This window comes from Schistocerca gregaria, chromosome 1 (genome assembly GCF_023897955.1).
Source record: "Schistocerca gregaria isolate iqSchGreg1 chromosome 1, iqSchGreg1.2, whole genome shotgun sequence".
Taxonomy (NCBI): Eukaryota; Metazoa; Arthropoda; class Insecta; order Orthoptera; family Acrididae; genus Schistocerca; species Schistocerca gregaria.
The window spans coordinates 609,479,814-609,499,620 of record NC_064920.1 but is presented as its reverse complement, the minus strand read 5'-3'; the positions used below and the strand labels follow the sequence as shown (position 1 = coordinate 609,499,620).

The 19,807-nt window shown below is 44.8% G+C and overlaps 1 protein-coding gene across 3 annotated transcripts in view; it reads left to right on the top strand.

The window, feature by feature from the left end:
* The window catches only part of LOC126358824 (DE-cadherin), a 564,715-nt gene that overhangs the window by 490,644 nt on the left and 54,264 nt on the right, over positions 1-19,807 (top strand). For all 3 annotated transcript variants that reach the window (XM_050007583.1, XM_050007582.1, XM_050007584.1), the window contains 6 exons: positions 9,480-9,598; positions 13,979-14,083; positions 14,505-14,630; positions 14,726-14,875; positions 17,897-18,094; positions 18,175-18,380. In XM_050007583.1, coding sequence (XP_049863540.1) covers positions 9,480-9,598; positions 13,979-14,083; positions 14,505-14,630; positions 14,726-14,875; positions 17,897-18,094; positions 18,175-18,380 — 904 coding nt within the window. The remainder of the gene's footprint in view (positions 1-9,479; positions 9,599-13,978; positions 14,084-14,504; positions 14,631-14,725; positions 14,876-17,896; positions 18,095-18,174; positions 18,381-19,807) is intronic.

Sequence of the window (19,807 nt, the reverse complement as noted above, 5' to 3'; positions counted from 1 at the left end):
ATATATGGTTTTTATATGTTTGGCGCATGAAAGAACGAGCATTTGCCAAACAGCGACACGCTCCCTTCTGTCTGCTGTCAATTGTGCAGTGTTTATCCCGGCTGCAGCAGACTTTTGTCTTTAATCTTGCTTTGCAAGTTGCTCAGCCTGGTGCTAAGCGACTGTTAAGTAACAAGTGAACATCATCAGTTCATGGTTCTGTTTTCGTTTTACTCGTTTTAGTGATTGGAAATAGTATTTGATTTTAGGAAGTAATCTTCTTGAGTTTATAGTTATATTTTATTCGTGCAGATCGTAAATATGGGTAAAACAGGGAATTTAAGAGTAGGAATAAGTTTTAAGGTAACATAGGACCCCTGTCACTCACTCTGTCCAATTGTCCGGTAGTCGTGGTGTAAGTTATTAGGGAGCTAGTGTCATCGGTGACGAATGTAGACATAACCATCTCCTACTTAAATCAATGAAAACTATCTATAGTGTCTTAGCTAACGAAAGTTAGTCAAACTCACATCAAATGTTTCAATAACTGTGTGTGGAAATAAGTGCCTGAAACATTAGTTGTGGACCCCAAAAACCAAATAAACTGGTGTCACGGATGCAGTGTTGTGATTCAATGACGGGCCAGCCAGCAGCCTGAAAGTTTTCAGTGTTACGGACACAGAATCTGTGGCGGAAATTGAGAATGCTCTTCTGTCAGTTGACAAGCTGAGTTTGCGGGAAGCTGAGAAAACAATCCTACCGATGACGAGAGATGCCAGAATTCATGAGAAGGCTTCCAAACATATGCAGGATACAGAAACCCGCAACGATGACAGCTATGGACCTGGCGAATTTTAAATTTGGATGTAGGTTCAAAAGATTGAATAAAACTTCAAGTGAATTTTCCCGAAAGTATGAAGTTTTTGGATTTCGGTACAATTTTCTGTGAAATACATATATCTTACGTCAATGAAACTCGGTACAGAGGTTAAACAATCAGTTTCATTAAAATTTACTAGAATCGCGGCACTCAAAGGTTTGACAAATGTTTAGATATTTTTTTAAATTTCAAGTCAACATACATGTAGTGGTAACAATGCTACTGGCATAAAAGTAATATATTTCGACGAAATCATGCAGAGTTCAGATTTGATTTGAACACGACCTGGTTCCCTCAACCTTCTTGCTTCAATAGTTGGATTAAATATCGGCGATACTGCTTGTTACCCAGTGTGAACGGGCCCTCTCGAGCGATCAGCAAACTGGAATCCAACCGTTGACTAACGCCATGATCTTCGCTCCTTTCTAGTACTACTTCCGTGGCCCTACCTTTCTCCGTCCCGTCCTGTCCTGTACCTTGTGGGATTTTCACTCCTGAGTGATGCGGATAATTCGTTCGAGGGGTTAGTTGTTCGCTTCCGAGGCAATCTACTCGCACAACAAGGACCCCTCTATGCAAAAGTTTCCCTCCTGTGTTCTTTCCTTGCCCTCTTTCTACCACCGTCTTTTTTTTATCTCAGAGGCCTCTATTTATCGTATACCTACATACCTCTCGCGGTCCCACAGAATACAGTAACGAACTGGCAGTGCTGTCAGGATTGGCCATCACGGCTCAGCTGTAAAATAAATCTTCAGTATTAGGATGATGTGTGCACGCGGGCATTGTGAGGGGGGGGGGGGGGGGGAGGTGCAAGCTCGCGAGAGCGCACTCTCTCACTTCTCGACCGACACAGAGATACGCTGAGGGAAAGCCGTACCTCATAACGGGACGCAACGCGCACAGCGGTTAATTTCTTTTTATTTTTCTATGCTTCGGCAGCATTTAGCGGCGGGTGCGCGACTTACGGGAGCCGTAAACCTCGCAAAAACTCGCCGCCAGAGGTTTATCTCCAGTAGCGTCCATCGTTCGGATAACGCGTGCGCGCCGTTGGCCGGTTCCTGGTGGAGAGCCTGCCTCCGTCGGCATTAAAACTTAACGCGGCCGCGAGGAGAGACTCCCGGCCAGCCATACGTCTTTCGCCGCAGCCGGGCCGGAGATTAAGCCGGGGCTGTTTCTGGTGTGCCCAAACTTCTCTGGCGCTGTTTCCAAGACTGCTCCCATAATTAAGCACTGCTGTTAACAAACCGGGAGATCACCTCGTCCAGACTTCGCAGATTTATCATCCAGCAGCCTGACTCTTTAACAAGCGAGTACCAAGCTGAAACGCGCATTGTACACGATCGGCACTGATCCTTCACTCTTTCCTTCTTTCCACGCTGTTGTCGCCATCTCTCTGGTTTTTTGTGGCGAAATTGGATAGTGCTGGTCTTCAACCGAGTTGGTGTTTCCATTCGATGCACAGTAATAAAAAAAAAAAAAAGTACGGGTTCTCGTTAGCTGGTATCAACTGAGGTGACAGAATTCATGAGATATTTCCATACATCTTGTCGGACCTCCTTTCGCCCAGAGTAGTGCAGCGAGTCGATGTTACATGGGCTCCACAAGTCGTTGGATGTGCTCTGCAGAAATACTGAGTCATGCTGCGTCTATAGCCGTCTGAAGTGTCACCTGTGCAGGATGTCATGCACAAACTCACTTCTCGTCCATGTACCATAAACGTTAGTTGGGATTCGTGTCGGGCTATCTTCGTGGCCAAATCATTCGCTCGAAATCTCAAGAATGTTTTTCAAACCAGTAGCGGACAAATGTGGCCCGTTGGTTGGGAACATGGAAGTCCATAAATGGCTGCAGATGGTCTCCAGGTAGTCGAACATCATCATTTCGAGGCAACGATCAGTTCAGTTGGACCAAAGGACCCAGTCCATTCCATGTCAACACAGATCACAGCATTACGGAGCCACCACCAGTTTGCACAGTATCTTGTTAACATCTTGGGTCCGTGGCTTCGTGGGGTCTGAGCCACACAAGAGTTCTACCGACAGCTCTTACCAACTGAAATCTGGGCCCACCTGATCAAGCCACGGTTTTCCACTCTTCCGTTGTCCAACCGATGTAGTCACCATTGTCCTAATGGATACGTTCGTCGTACGTCCCACATTGATTTCTGCGGTTATTTCGCGCAGTGCTGCTTGTCTGTGAGCACCGACAACTCTACGCAAAAGCCACTGCTGTCGGCCGTTCAGTGAAGGCTGTCGTCCACTGCGTTGTCCGTGGTGAGAGGTAATGCCTGATATGATATTCTCGTCAAACTCTTGACACTGTGATCTCTGAATATTGAATTCCCTAACCATTTCCGAAATGGTATGTCCTATGCGTCTGGTTCCAACTACCATTCCGCTTTCAAAGTCTCTTAATCCCCTCGTGAGGCCAATAAGCACGTCTGAAACCTTCTCACAAGCACCTGAGTACAAATGACATCTCTGCTAATGCACTGCCATTTTATACGCGTATGCAATTTCTATAGCCATCTGTGTACGTGCGTATCGCTATTCCATTACTTCTGTCAACTCAGTGTTATGGGGGTTCTCCATGACACCTTCAACTCTACTGGGCACACTTTGAGTTTTCAATTCAATAAACTTTACCAACAGCCGTACACTTTGAGATATTTTATTTTATTTCATTTCATTTCGAAAGCAACCAGTTTCGGAAATTCATTTTGCCATCTTCAGGCCCAATACGCTTTTTCCGAATCAACGAGCTTATCGTATAGCGCCATAAACTGGATATCGTGCGTGAATTCCAATCGTTGTGCAGCTGATTTATACGAAAGCGTAGACAGCAATTATTTGTCTGAATTCCGATAGAGGAATGGCATCTGAAGCGAAGTCGACGTTCTGACTTACCCCAAAGATGTTCCGTTGTATCAGGTCGGTACTCTTGGGCAGGCCACTCCACTTCAGGGATATTATTGTAGACACATTACCTCACATACGCCGTTTTCTCAGAGGGCATTGTCATGTTGGTAAAAAAAAAGTCTTCATCTTCTAACTTTCCTTCTTCTGTAGGCAGTAGACTGTGTTTGAAAATGTAATCATATCCAACCGTATTTACCAATTTCTTAAGCGCAAGAGGGGAACACAAATGTACCCACGAAAAACACTAACCTAAGGACATCACACACATCCATGCCCGAGGCAGGATTCGAACCTGCGACCGCAGCAGCAGCGCAGTTCCAGACTGAAGCGCCCAGAACCGTTCGGCCAGAGCGACCGGCTCTCCAGGCATTCGCCGAATCCATTGGATTATAGCGTGGTTTATCACTAAAAATGTCTCGTTTCCAGCCAGCTAATGCCCAGTGCCGTCGCTTTTTACACCACTTAGAGCGTAGCTTGGCATTGAATGCAGAAATGTGTGGCTTATGCGGAGCCACTAGACCATTATACCCATTCTTTTGAGTACCGTGACTCCTTCCGCTGATTTCGAAGAACCATCGTCTGCAATGATCGACTGAACACCTGAAGGAGTCGAATGGGTCGGTTGTCAAAATATTGCGCTTAAAATAAAAACAACTACTCCGGTGAACACCGAGAAGTATATAATTAACAATCACGCGGAGAAAACGTGGGTGATCTGTCGGTATTGTCCGCATTTTAGTGGGCGTTTGTAGTTTGTGATTTCCGTTGCTGGCTACCCTGTTCCTGCATTAGCCAAAAATCCCAAGATATCGCGAACATTGTTTCCAACTAGAAAGCATTTCTTGCTATTACTTTTTTTTCTGCCTTAGAGTGTAATGAAATGATCGCATGTCATTATTGGCCGGTAGACTCTCGTCTGGGGCTGTTGAGCCGCCTGATAGAAGTCTCCTTGACACCACATGGGTGACTTGCGGGCCTTTGGGATGTAGATGAGATGAAGTAATGAAGACAACACGACCCAGATTTCGAAGAAAGTTTCCGGCCCGACGGAGAGCCGATCCCAGGACCCCTCGATCTAGAGGCAGCGCCGCTAACCTTTATCCGCGGTCTTGGACTGTAATTAAACAAGATTTTCAAAATGCAAAGCTGCAAAGTACGGACTTTAATTGTAAACGGTGAATCCGAAGCACACCAACAAAATTTCGGAGATCGTTCGAACTTTTCAAATATTTACATAGTATTTTGGCACGAGAGGACAAAATTTCGATGTATCGGCTTTAGAATGACCGGAAAGCCAAAAGTGCAATAGTGGAGTTCATGATCGAACAGTTTTTAACAGTCATAGTCGACGATGACTTCTTTCCAAAAGGGGGACGCGCCAGCAAAGTTCTTTCTTCGAGGCCTCCGTTGCTGTGACTCTGCGACCAAATTTCCTACTGTCGCAGATAAATTCATTCCCCCTGTCGAGGGAAGTATTTTTTTTAATGGCGCATGCTTTTTTTATTACAACAGTAAATCGCCGTTCGCTCCAGAGTCCAATTAATTACACAGGAAAGAAGAGGAGCCACTAGCGGCAGCCGTTATGAATTAAATGCGTTTCTTTGTGGTGAGCGATTCACAGCTATGCTGTTGGTTCCCTCCCCTTTGCATCCCTTTGCACAGGATAAGCTTAATTAAACAGTCGTGAGACGTATGGCTGGGCCGGCCATTTGATATCGGTTCCCTTCACCGCATTGCTCTGCTTGCAGTGATAATTCTTTTCTGTTGATAAAGAGATTAGCGGTGCTGCGTTCTCCCAAGACCAGAAACACCAGCACTAATTTTCCGGGTGCGTTCCCGTATACTTCGTTTATTTGACTAAGCACGTTTGTAAAAGACTTCCGTTCGTTTCGCACTTCGCTGTAAGTGCTGCAGAAACCAGAGTGGTAGCAACATGAGCGCACTGTCTACCTCAGGTTGTTGAGGTTGCTTAAGTGTTTTGGTATGGGAGCTCGGGCAAAGTGTGGCGAGAGACCACCTTTGGCATCTAAAACACAGATTACACCCATGTAAGGCTACATCGAGGTGTGTACACGGTCTAGCCACATTACACTAACCACATTTCCCGTAAGCAAGCGAAAGAGTTCGATGTGTGAAATAATAGGCCCATGGGACATCAATTGTTGTCGGCGCTGCTTTTATGTAGCTCGTTGAGTCGCCTATAGCAGAATGAAACTAGCTTGTTTCCCTCTTGATGTCGGTATGGAAGACAGGTATGAGACTCAAAAATATGTGGCAGTCTGTTACATTGTAGGATGCATCCTCTCACAAAATTGACAGAAATTCAGTATGTTAGCAAAATGTTTCCTGACTTACAGAATAGGCGAATATCTTTAACATGAGTGGAAACATAAACATATTGTCGAATGATAACATATATTGAACGGGAAGAGCTGCTGACTCGAATAGCGCCTAGAATGCGACTTAAGCTTGGTCTCGCTAAACGCCATCGCCTACCTTCGTCAGTCATTCGGCAACGTTCTATCAACGATAGCGCCGTCATTTCATTTATAAATTAACATGTAAACCGCATCTTCATAACATCACATCAAATGTCATTTACATGCACAATTTCCCCCTCCCCTCATCTCTATTTGCGACTACTGTCTTACATTACCAATAAAAAGACATCGTTAAGAAGCGCCTGAACTACGCGTCGCTCCTCTTACTGTAAGATACCGCTCACCCCCTACAAGCTTACATAAGTTACTTTCTGAGTGTTGATGTCTGGTACCTTACACGTAGCGCATCGCGCAGCAGCATAGCTGCCAGGGGAACCCCCAGTGATCGAGAAGCTCGGTTTGCCCCTAACCGCGGGTGGCGCGGAAAGCAAGTAGTGTGGATCGTGGCAGGATGTAAGGCTTGATTGGTATATGTTGTAGTGTTCATGAATTGGATTGAGAACTCTTCAATATTAGAAGCAAGTCGTAAGGAAAGATCGGTGGAAGCAGTGGCTACCTCAAAAAGATTAAAAAAAAAAAAGCTGAAATAAAGAGTGGACGTCAGTGCGTGTGTTTAGAAACGTAAGCAACGCACCCCGTCGCTTGTACTGTACACAATAAACCTTTCAGTTTTATGAAGTCAATCTCTCTTTTCGAATCCTTTTCGTATCTTAGAACTGAGTGCGAAGATTTATAACGGCAAGTTTGCAGGCACACTGCCCAAGTCTTAGTCTCCAGGTGCGTGTTCCTTGGGAGTAAATGCTGTGCAACACACATGTAAAGTCCGATCGATATGATTATGTCAACACAGCTGGTTTTAGAGGGAAACAGGACCGTGATGCATACGAGTAAGGGAAGTAGGCACCTTAGACCTGTCCCTTCTACACCCTCGCCCCTCCCCCTCTCTCCTCCTCCCTTCTCCCTCTATCTTTCCCCCCCCCTCCTCCTCCTCCATCTCTCTCTCCCCCTCCTCCTCCTGCTCCATATCTCTCTCCCCCACCATCTCTCTCCCCCTCCTCCTCCTCATCCATCTCTATCTCTCTCTCCCACACCGCCTCCTCCTCCTCCATCTCTCTCTACCACACCGCCTCCTCCTCCTCCATCTCTCTCTACCACACCGCCTCCTCCTCCTCCATCTCTCTCTACCACACCGCCTCCTCCTCCTCCATCTCGCTCTCCCCCGCCTCCTCCTCCTCCTCCATCTCGCTCTCCCCCACCTCCTCCACCATCTCGCTCTCCCCCGCCTTCTCCTCCTCCTCCTCCTCCATCTCGCTCTCCCCTGCCCCCTCCTCCTCCTCCATCTTGCTCTCCCCTGCCTCCTCCTCCTCCTCCTCCTCCCTCTCCCCTCCTCCTCCTCCCTCCCTGTCCCCTCCTCCTCTCCCCCTCCTCCCTCCCTCTCCCCCTCCTCCTCCCTCCCTCTCCCCTCCTCCTCCCTCCCTCTCCCCTCCTCCTCCCTCCCTCTCCCCCTCCTCCTCCCTCCCTCTCCCCCTCCTCCTCCCTCCCTCTCCCCCTCCTCCTCCCTCCCTCTCCCCCTCCTCCTCCCTCCCTCCCTCTCCCCCTCCTCCTCCCTCCCTCCCTCTCCCCCTCCTCCTCCCTCCCTCCCTCTCCCCCTCCTCCTCCCTCCCTCCCTCTCCCCCTCCTCCTCCCTCCCTCCCTCTCCCCCTCCTCCTCCCTCCCTCTCCCCCTCCTCCTCCCTCCCTCCCTCTCCCCCTCCTCCTCCCTCCCTCCCTCTCCCCCTCCTCCTCCCTCCCTCCCTCTCCCCCTCCTCCTCCCTCCCTCCCTCTCCCCCTCCTCCTCCCTCCCTCCCTCTCCCCCTCCTCCTCCCTCCCTCCCTCTCCCCCTCCTCCTCCCTCCCTCTCTCTCCCCCTCCTCCTCCCTCCCTCTCTCCCCCCTCCTCCTCCCTCCCCCTCTCTCCCCCCTCCTCCTCCCTCCCCCTCTCTCCCCCCTCCTCCTCCCTCCCTCTCTCTCCCCCCTCCTCCTCCCTCCCTCTCTCTCCCCCCTCCTCCTCCCTCCCTCTCTCTCCCCCCTCCTCCTCCCTCCCTCTCTCTCCCCCCTCCTCCTCCCTCCCTCTCTCTCCCCCCTCCTCCTCCCTCCCTCTCTCTCCCCCCTCCTCCTCCCTCCCTCTCTCTCCCCCCTCCTCCTCCCTCCCTCTCTCTCCCCCCTCCTCCTCCCTCCCTCTCTCTCCCCCCTCCTCCTCCCTCCCTCTCTCTCCCCCCTCCTCCTCCCTCCCTCTCTCTCCCCCCTCCTCCTCCCTCCCTCTCTCTCCCCCCTCCTCCTCCCTCCCTCTCTCTCCCCCCTCCTCCTCCCTCCCTCTCTCTCCCCCCCTCCTCCTCCCTCCCTCTCTCTCCCCCCTGCTCCTCCCTCCCTCTCTCTCCCCCCTGCTCCTCCCTCCCTCTCTCTCCCCCCTGCTCCTCCCTCCCTCTCTCTCCCCCCTGCTCCTCCCTCCCTCTCTCTCCCCCCTGCTCCTCCCTCCCTCTCTCTCCCCCCTGCTCCTCCCTCCCTCTCTCTCCCCCTGCTCCTCCCTCCCTCTCTCTCCCCCCTCCTCCTCCCTCCCTCTCTCTCCCCCCTCCTCCTCCCTCCCTCTCTCTCCCCCCTCCTCCTCCCTCCCCTCTCTCTCCCCCCTCCTCCCTCCCCCTCCTCCCCCTCCCTCACCTCCCCTCCTCCTCCTCCCTCTCTCTCCTCCCCCTCCTCCTCCCTCTGTGTGTGTGTGTGTGTGTGTGTGTGTGTGTGTGTGTGTGTGTGTGTGTGTGTGTGTTCCATTGGCATAGTCCGATCGCTGTGGTTATGTCAACACAGCTGGTTTTAGAGAGAAACTTGATCCTGATAGATACGAATAAGGGAAGTGCGCACCTTAGACCCCTCCCTTACACACACACACACACACACACACACACACACACACACACACATTCTTCCTCTGGCACAATTTAACACTCCAGATGTCATACATGGTAACTACGGGCTCCGTAGTTGGGAATCATCCGTACAGTGCTTTAGACAGCGATCTCTGCTCATCTACAGTAAGAGAATATTGCGCTGTAAAATTAGCTTGGATGAATAATAACTATATTTAGTAAAAGGGTGCTTATAAGAAACAAAATTGTCGTTAGTATAGTTGTTTCGTAATTCATGAACAACAAAGAACCGAGTACAGTGTGAAGAGTTTGTTTTGAACTTGTTTGTGTATTGAGCAGTCAGTTTCACGTCGTTATGTCTCTTCAGTTCCAGGAGTGGAGCAACGGCGCGCGCGGCAGAGCGGCGCCAAGCTGCGACACTCGAGGCATCTGGCGGAGAAATCTGCTACGCACCACGCCGTGCCGCGCGCAGATCCCTCAGACGCTGTGAGTACCGTCGTCAATGCAGTATCCTCAGTCGCCACCATCGGCACGGTGGAACTAGCTTTTAAATTATCATTGTACTGTACATCGTAATAGCAATGGTGGCTTTAAAGGGCGTTAGCCTATACTGGCTAATTATTAAATGCTCCTTAAGTAATACATTCTGTTTGCTTTCTAATAGTATGACTCAACAACGGCTTAGTTACGGGAGGTCGATAAAAATACGTAAACATAAAAAAACCACATTACCGTACATAGGGGCCCTATCGTCTTTGAACCCAGTATCAGCATTGGGGCCAGTGTATCATGGGATGGACCTGATCAGCCAAAATAGTCACATAATCCTTCACAGTAATGCGATCTCAGAGAGTAACGTGGGCCCATGGAATGCCACAGTATGGCTGCCCAAATTGTCACCGAACCCAGCTATGTTTCATGGGGCGTAACTCGGCCGGAATTTGGAAAAATTGTGGAATAAGACACATCCGACCAAACGACTGTCTTTCATTCCTCCAGAATCCATTTTGTATGGCTTCAGCACCACGTTTCCCTGTTACGGGGATTTGTATCACTGATAAGTGATTCTGGAATTCCAGCTCACCCTGCAATTCCTTGTTTCTGGAGCTCCCTTTGTGTTTTAGTGGTCGGACAGGTTTCGCGAGTGCGATATTCAGTTCTTCATTGACCTTCGGCGCTGTCGTCGTTCACGGCCAATCAGTGGCGTTGGGAAACAGCTGAAATCGTTCAAAATTGAACAAAGCTCCACGGACCGATGGAGTCCTCGTCAGATTCCATAATGAATAATGCGGCTGAGTTAGCCCTTTTCTAACTATAAAGCATCATAGATCCCTCGAATCAAAAATCTTGCCCAATTCTTGGAAAAAGGCATAGGTCACACCCGTCTACAAGAAGGGTTAGTACAAGTGATGCACAGAACTACTGTCAAATATCCTTCACATCGATTTGTTGGAAAATCTTACAACATATTCTGAGTTCAAACATAATCAGGTATCTTGAACAGAATGACCTCCTCAATGCCAATCAGCATGGATTTCGAAAACATCGATAACGGGAAACCCAACTCGCACTTTTCTCACATGACATACTGAAAGCTTTGGATCGAGGCAGACATACTGAAAGCTTTGGACCGAGGCAGACATACTGAAAGCTTTGGACCGAGGCAGACATACTGAAAGCTTTGGACCGAGGCAGACATACTGAAAGCTTTGGACCGAGGCAGACATACTGAAAGCTTTGGACCAAGGCAGACATACTGAAAGCTTTGGACCGAGGCAGACATACTGAAAGCTTTGGACCGAGGCAGACATACTGAAAGCTTTGGATCGAGGCAGACATACTGAAAGCTTTGGATCGAGGCAGACATACTGAAAGCTTTGGATCGAGGCAGACATACTGAAAGCTTTGGATCGAGGCAGACATACTGAAAGCTTTGGATCGAGGCAGACATACTGAAAGCTTTGGATCGAGGCAGACATACTGAAAGCTTTGGATCGAGGCAGACATACTGAAAGCTTTGGATCGAGGCAGACATACTGAAAGCTTTGGATCGAGGCAGACATACTGAAAGCTTTGGATCGAGGCAGACATACTGAAAGCTTTGGATCGAGGCAGACATACTGAAAGCTTTGGATCGAGGCAGACAGGTACATGCTGTATTTCATGGTTTCCGAAATGGTTTTGATTCAGTACCACACCTACGCTTATTGTAGAAAGTAATGATCTTACGGAGTATGAAGTCAAATTTGTGACTGGATTGTGGACTTTTTGATTAGGAAGACGCAGCATGTTATCTTGGATGGAGAGTCATCGTCAGATGTAGAAGTAACTTCGGGTGTGCCCCAGGGAAGTGTGTTGGAATGCTTGCTGGTCATGTTGTATAATAATGACCTTGCAGACAATATTAATAGTAGAATCAGATGTTTTGCAGGTGATGCAATTATCTATAACGAAGTACTATCAGAAAGAAGCTGCATAAATATTCAGTCAGATGTTAAGATTTCTAAGCGGTACCTAGGTGGGCAATTTAAATATTCAGAAATGTAAAATATTGCGCTTCACAAAACGGAGAAAACGTGGTATCTTATGTCCATAATATCAATGAGTCACTGTTTGAATCGGCCAACTCGTATAAAAACTGTGTGTTATAGACTTTGTAGGGACATGAAAGGGAATGGTCACATAGACCCTTTCTACATGGTTTCCAGGAATGATGATTCAAAATCGTCCATTTACTCAGGTTGAAAAAAGAAATTAGACACTCTTTTCTAAACACTTACCACCTCGTTATTGTCTTTTTTTTTTTTTTCTGACTTACATACGCTTGGCGCATTCACATCTTGCTTACCCCCAATGACTGGGGCTTTCAAGTCTACCTACCGATTATTCTTTGTCAGTTTTTACTCTACGGATTATTTAGAGTTACAACTGGTACATCATTCAGCGCGTAAGACAAGTGTCCCTCATGGGTCTGCGCTGTTACTATAGTCCTTATCACCATCAATGAGTCACTGTTTGAATCGGCCAACTAGTATAAAAAATTCGTCTTTCGTTCACGGACTGTACACTGATCAGCCAGAACATAAATAGCCGACACAGATAACAGCAGCGACAGGTCATTGCATGGAAGCAATGACGCCTTGGTAGGTCGCTGGAGACCCAAGGCACTTAAATCTCGTAAATTCCGGGGAGGAGGGGCAACGAGCTCTGACGCCACGTTCAATCACATCCAAGATGTGTCCATTTGAACTCGCCACTTTTTTCCTCAAACGAGCCCATCACACTCCAGACCTTGTGACATGGTCTATTATCTTGTTGAAAAGTGCCACTGCCCTTGGGAAACATGATAAGCATGAAGAGGTGTATGTGGCCTGCAACCAATGTATGGTACCCCTTGGTTGTTTTTGACATGTTTAGAGTTTGTGCTATCAATTGAAAGCTCAACACAATAGTCACATTTTCGTCGACTCGTGCGGTTGATGGCCGTCCACTGCGAGATTCGTCGGTCATTTCCTCTCGGCACTCCATGAACGACTTGTACCATCGGAAAACTTGTGATTTGGACAAGCAATCAGTCCCAATGGCATGCTGAAGTAATGGAAACGTTTCGGTGGCGGACTTTCCACGTTCAGCGCAAAATTTTATAGCGTACCATTGCTCTACAGAATGATCCAAGTGCGCCGTTTTACATAAACTCAAAACTCGGGGTTCACAGAACCGCATGTCCTGGCTCTCCGGCAGCTCACAGCCGAATGAGACAAAGGGAGTATTGAAGCTAACACCCCCCTCCACTTAGCCCACACCGTTACAACACGCTGTGGTGTACCGTTGCATCAGAAAAAAATGGGTCGCATTACTTATGGAATGCACTCTGTATTTCCTGTTAATGATTAAAACTATTTTCGGCATATTTGTGATGTAGTCAACCACAGTAAATGACACACCAAAAATTGCACATAGACTTTGCTGCCTCGTATAGTGTTCAGAGAATAATTCTGTATTCTAGGACAAAGAGTTTCAATTAGCTCTGGTGTGACATAGAGAGAGAAATTAGAAAAGCTCTCGTTTGATGTAGGGAAATTCCTATAGCTAGTTCTCTATGCAGAATCACTATTGCAATCACTAGGAGTGCTATCTGTCGTTTGTGGTGAATTCAGGTATTAACCAGTTCAGACCTAAGTTTCGCAGCTGCCTTGTTACCCATCTTTGGAAAGACAAGATGACAATTAATGAAGTAGAGGCTTCATAAGCAGCATGAAACATAAGTGTACTGCATGCACTGCACAAAGGGTGTGGAAGTTACTGCCCGTGCACCGCCTTTCAGTTGTAGGTGAAGATTCCTTGTTCCGAACCCCGCATCTCATTTTCTCATAGATCAGGAAAAATACTATCCATATGTCAGTGTAACTTGACATATGAAATGCGTTCATAATATATAACCAAAGCAATCAAAATGCCTGTGAAGGTGTCTTAGCTGATAACTTTGTCACTTGATTGCATCTTCATAGATTTTTTTTTCCCATTGACTCTCTCTGTTAAACAAATATTTTCGTTTTAATTTGTGTATATACCTTGAAGAAGGGTGCACCACAGTCCTACACCAGTTCCATTTAAGGCACAATCAGGGTACCTGTATTTGATATTTCTATTAATTTGTTGACAGTTGTGTGTTATTTCTATTACAAAATGACACTGGCACCAACAGTGAGTGATTTCTATTAATGTAGTTTACAACTAATAACATGCAAAAATGAAAGTTTATTACATAAGCCTACATTCTGAAATGTCTGTGATAGTAAGAACAGTGTTGTTAATAATTTAACCTTGCTGTTAGAGTTTCATATTAATAATTATTGTTTCTTTCAGGTTCCTTTGATTGTACATGACAATCATAAACCAATGTTTACGAACTGTTCAAACTATCAGCCGTCTGTCAAAGAGGAGCAGGATATAGGAACATATGTTGCACAGGTTTGTATAAGACAATTTAAATATTAGCTCAATCACTGATTGGTTTTATTTGTTCATTTGTTGATCATACTATACTCCAATCTGTTTAGTGAAATGCATTTGCCCAGAAGTTGTCAGTGGAAAAATATTTTGCCAAGGAATATAACTTTATCTACTAAAGCTATATTAAGTTCTTAATTATTTTTAATAGAATCTGTGCCACGTGTATGCAGGAGTTAACAAAATTGCCAACAAACTATCCTCCTACAAATTTGTGTACATAAAACAAAAGAACTACCCTTTGGCCGTGTTCATACTTCTGAAAATGCTTTGTCACCAAAATTCTTCTTGTTGTTGTGAGAAGGTGTCTTAGCTGATAACTTTTGTCATTTGATTGCATCTTTATAGATAATTGTGTAATGAGGGTTGTAATTATTTTCAGGTGAAAGCTGAAGACAGAGACCCTCTTGAATCAGGAGGCACAATCACATACTCCATTGTAACTACAAAAAATGACAGGGAGAAGTTCTCAATTGATTCAGCGACAGGAATTATCAGAACCAGCCAAGTAAATAATTTATTATCTCTGTTTTTTTGTAATACAGATGTAATATAATAGTTACTTTATTAACATGCATGTTGTCTCACTCTTGCACCATGAAGCAATTTGATCGAGATGAGCCACGCCGTGAAAAAGAAGTTTACTTGACTGTTCGAGCTACAGATAATGGTCTACCACAGCTTGATGATGTCTGCACAATAAAAGTAACAATTGAAGACATAAATGACAACAAACCCATGTTTGATAAAGTGGTAAGTTTTATTAAATTATTACAGATAAAAATGTTAATCATTTTTAAAAAAGAATTAACAGTTTTGGTTTTGCCATATACTAAACATAATACTTTTTAATGACTTTCTGACAGGACTTGCGTCGATCAGGATGGAAGGTGTGTCGATCTACATTTTCGTTAGTTTCTGCTTGCTATTTTAAAATTGTAGCTACTGTAGTCTTTGAGTGTATGGTTGTTCTTGATGTTGTGTTATATTGTTGAAAGTTGTGTTATATTGTTGCATGTATTTTGTACTTTCAGTTGCGCTAAACATTATTATTTTTAGTTTATCCAAATCTCTCTCTCTCTCTCTCTCTCTCTCTCTCTCTCTCTCTCTCTCTCTCTCTCTCTCTCTCTCTCTCTGGGAACATATGGCTAAAAGGCCATACCTGACATTCCTTTCTCTGAAGTGTCACTTTGGCGGGCATATAGAACAACCTGCACAACATAGAAGCTCTACCACCTAACGCTGTATGTATTACCAAAAATCTGTAAGAATTATGTTCCACTGAGTCTGATTGTTACTGCTCCCTGCTCACTGACATGCAAACTGGCAAAACACCTGGCCTCACTGCTCCATACGCACATGGGTAAGATAAACATGTACATAAAGGAATCAGGATATTTCACTTAGAAGCTGAAGAAACTAGTCCCAAATGTCATCCTGGTTAGCTTGATGTTGTTCCTTTGTTTACCAAAGTGCCACTCAGTGACACTCTGTAGCACATCAGTTCAATTAGGTTGCAAGACAACACCAAGGTTTTTCATGCATGTCTCACCCCAAGTTATTTCACATGGACTGGCAACTTGTACGAACAACTGGAAGGCTTCAGTGTGGGTAGTCTTCTTCGTCCAGTGGTAGCAGACATCTTCATGGAATATTTTGAAGCACAGGCACTGGACGTAGCACCTTGTAAACCTAAGGGATGGTACAGGTACATTGATGGTATCTTCACTATGTGCATACTTGTTTAGGAACAGCTTTGTGACTTCAACAGCATCCCTGCCAACATAAAATTTACCGTGGAAGTAGAAAAGGACAGACAACTAAAATTTCTAGATAGCTGGTCACAAGGGATGGTGAAAACCTGCGACACATTGTGTATCGAGTACCAACACACATGGACCAATATCTGCACAAACTGTCATATCACCATCCGAGTCAGAAAAGAGGCATGATTAATAAACTTCTAATGTGAGCAAGACGAATATGTGAGATGCAACACCTCAGGCACAAAATGCCACACCTGGAAGGTTGTCTGAGTATCAATGGGTACTCCAGCAGTTGTATTAGAAGTATAACAGAGTCAAACACTCGGTGAAGTGACACATAGGAAAAAGATGTTGGTTATGGTCTTTCTGCCACACATTCCCAGAGTGACAGGCAGAATTGGCCATATATTACATGTACGCTGGTTGACTGCAGTGTTGTGACAGGTGAGAGAAAAGCTGGTGGGGGACAGTCTTGGGAAGGCATAGCATTCCTCAGTCGTTTCCTGCTGGCCATTGACCAGTGCAGATTGCTCATAGGGTGTACCTGTGTAAAAGTGATGCATTAAGAGAACGAAAGACCATGATCCACTGAACATTGACATGCCATTAAATTTTGTTACATCAGGGAAATCAGGCTCTGAGAATGTCAGTCCAGAAGCAAGCCAAAAAAGGGAAGAATTGCAAAATCCTAAGTGAAGACTATGCTTGGCCTCTTTCTCGATTCCAATAGTATATCCGCTCTGGGTTTGTGCCACAGGGCCAAACTGTCAACAGCCAGGTTTACCTGCAAGTCCTTGAAAGGGTCCAAAACTGAGTGCTTTGCTTCAGGAAGGATATCATTGGAAACAGGGGACTACATCATCACAACACGCCATCTCTCACTGCCTTCATTGTTAGCGAGTTCCTGACCAGGCACGTGGGGCATTGCTGCCCCAGCCACCATACAGTCGCAAACTGGCACTGGTAGACTTAATTTTGTGTGTCCTCAAATAAAGAGAAGCTTAAAAGGGCCATAATTTTGGAATGACAGATGATGTGAAAACTGCTGTGACAAGATGTGTGAAGGACCGAACATGTTCCAGAAAGCCTATTAGTGCTGGCAGAATCACTGGAAGAAGTGAAGTGAAGTGAAGTGAAGTGAAGTGATGTCCAAGGGTGCTATTTTGAAAAATACTAAACATTCATACTTTCGTTTTCAGTAAATTGTTATTTATGGAATTATTCAACTTATTTCTTGGACATTTATGCCAAGTAATAATACCATATACTAAAATAAAGTTGAATGTATGACCAAAATCAGGTGTTAGTGTTTGAAAGAGCAATCCATTATGATGTGCAGAGATAAATGTAGAAACTGCAAACCTACAAATTAAAAATAGACACATCCTTGGTACTCATTGTGGTTTATCCAAACAGTAAATAAAATTTTTTGTTAGTGACCTTATGATGCTGCCATGAGCTACTGCTACGGAGAGGCTGGCGTAAATATTAAGCAAATGAGTACAGATGTGTTTTGGTGCACAGTTACTGTTAAAGGGGTGTGAGTACCATATTAAGCATGGAACAGATAATATTTGTAGATCCTAAGAGCTTTCCTGGGTATGCTGTTTAAATATTTAAAGTTACATTAAACTGACATTATTCAGTTACCTAATGATGCTCTCTGAATTTTGATCATAACCCAACACAGTGGCCCATAAGCAAAATTACTGCTATGCCAGGCAAGTCGTCCAGCCACAGGTACATGATGCTACCTGTGCAAAGCTAGGGCATGTCACCTGTGCAAAGCCAGGGTGAGTCACTACTTGCATCGTTGCTGTAGCAGAGTATGGGTTTGCCAAAATATTAAATTTATTTTGTGTGAAAGGCACCAATTGTGTTGTTTTCACTTTTTTGAAATAGTTCACCAGTTGAATAGCTATCATAGTTCTGGTCCAAGGTATCAGTCCTACATTTAATTTTGAAAATTTTGTACAATTAATAAATAAAATTACTTAACTTTTTGCAGCATTACCAAGAATCTGCACCTCAAGATCTGAAGCTTGGACAGGAAGTGATGAGGGTGTCAGCACTGGACATAGACGATGGAAACAACAGCATTGTATCATATGATCTAGAACCTGCTCCAAAACAGCCAACTGACAGAAAATACTTCCGCATTGATAGAAGTTCTGGCGTTATATTATTGGATAGTCCAATTAATGATGTAAGATACTTACTCATAACTTTCACAACTGAATTTATTGGTGCACACAAATGCTGAATCGTGTTATAAATATGTTCCAGAAAGACATAGGCTACACGTTCAGATTGGTAGCTAAGGCAACTGATCATGGGGTCCCACCACTATCGGCAACTGTTGACCTGGAGATAGTTGTTGTAGAGACTAACAAGAAGAGCCCTACAATTGAGCCAGATCCTTTTGATAATGTATACCAAATACCTGAGAACTATTCGGATTTCAGTGCGCCTATTATTACCATCAAGGCCCAGTAAGTCATTTATTTTTTAAAATTTGCTGGTTTTGTAATGCAAAAACATTTGTGTTAATTAAAGATGATTCATGTTTTCCTTGAAAATATTTTAGATGTTAATTAGCTTTGTGAAGAGTGAATAGCTCTGATTTACATTTAAACAAAAGTGCTATTCTGTAATTAATCTTACACACTCCCAGTTTGGGTTTTAGAACAAATAATGTTTTGGTGTGTTTTTCAAGATTATCGGAAAAAGTGGGATGTTACATTAAAATTAATGGTATGAACAGTTGTGGTCTTCTAGCACTAGCAATAACAATATAGTAGTTTGTGTTGATAAAAGAAAATACTGCCCTGCTTGTAGAGGCCTGTCAAAGAACCTTAGAATTCTTAAACCCAAGTATCAGCACATTTGCTGTGTAGTTGTATTTATTGTCAATGGCAAAAATCATTTTCAGCAGACCTGTGATTTGCAGAATAGAACACAAAAATATTTTTTTTCGTAAGCTTGCCCTGTTTCTCCAGTGGTCCTTTCAATGAAGGAAAATTAGGGGAAAAACTTTACACAGTTCCAAATTTTTGTAAAATAGTAGGGGCAGCATAATGAATAACGTACTAAAGATCCTGATCAGTGGTGCATTTAAAGGTAACTATTTAATGTTTTTCTTGACTTTTATTGACTATCTCGAAAACCGAATCTTGTTTGGAAGATGTTTCCCAGTACATAATTAAACAATCTAAGTTTTCCAGGGGGGGGGGGGGGGGGGGGGTAGAAGAATAAAGCACTTGTCAGAATCGTTACTGGCTTTATGAAGAATCAGCATCTACTGGCACAGCCACAGCCACTCAAAAACAGCCAACCTTCCGTTTATTAGCTCAGTACTGGTATGATGTGAATTCACATTTGTTGTAAGGGATTAAATTAATGTTCATTTGGACATGAAGTGGGTTAAGAACAAATAATAAATGTTGTACCACATCAAATATCACCAGAGCCATATTAAGGGGTAAATAGTTTTGTGGGTGTAGCAGGGTGGAAAGCTAGGAGTGGAGATGAGAAACATGAGGGAAGGACGGTCACTGGATTGTGGTCATGAACAGGAAATGGCCCCATTCTCTCTGCTGCACTAAGTCACAAGAAGCAGCGGCAGGGTGTTTCGTAAATTTATCCCGACCTTTTCACAGCCTGTGATAACTACTTGGAATACAGATGAGAACATCCTAAAAAAACGACCTTCCCAAATATTTGTTTCATATTTGAGGTGGAAAAGTATAGCTGTCATCCGTTCTTCGACGTATTCGGTAAGAGGAAGGTTGATGATACATTGGGACGTGCCATTTATAGGAACTCCACTCACACTGACTTGTATTTGCATTCTGATAGTTGTCAAGGGATGCTTCTTACCTTGGTTCACAAGGTCCACTTCATTACAGATCCTGAGAGT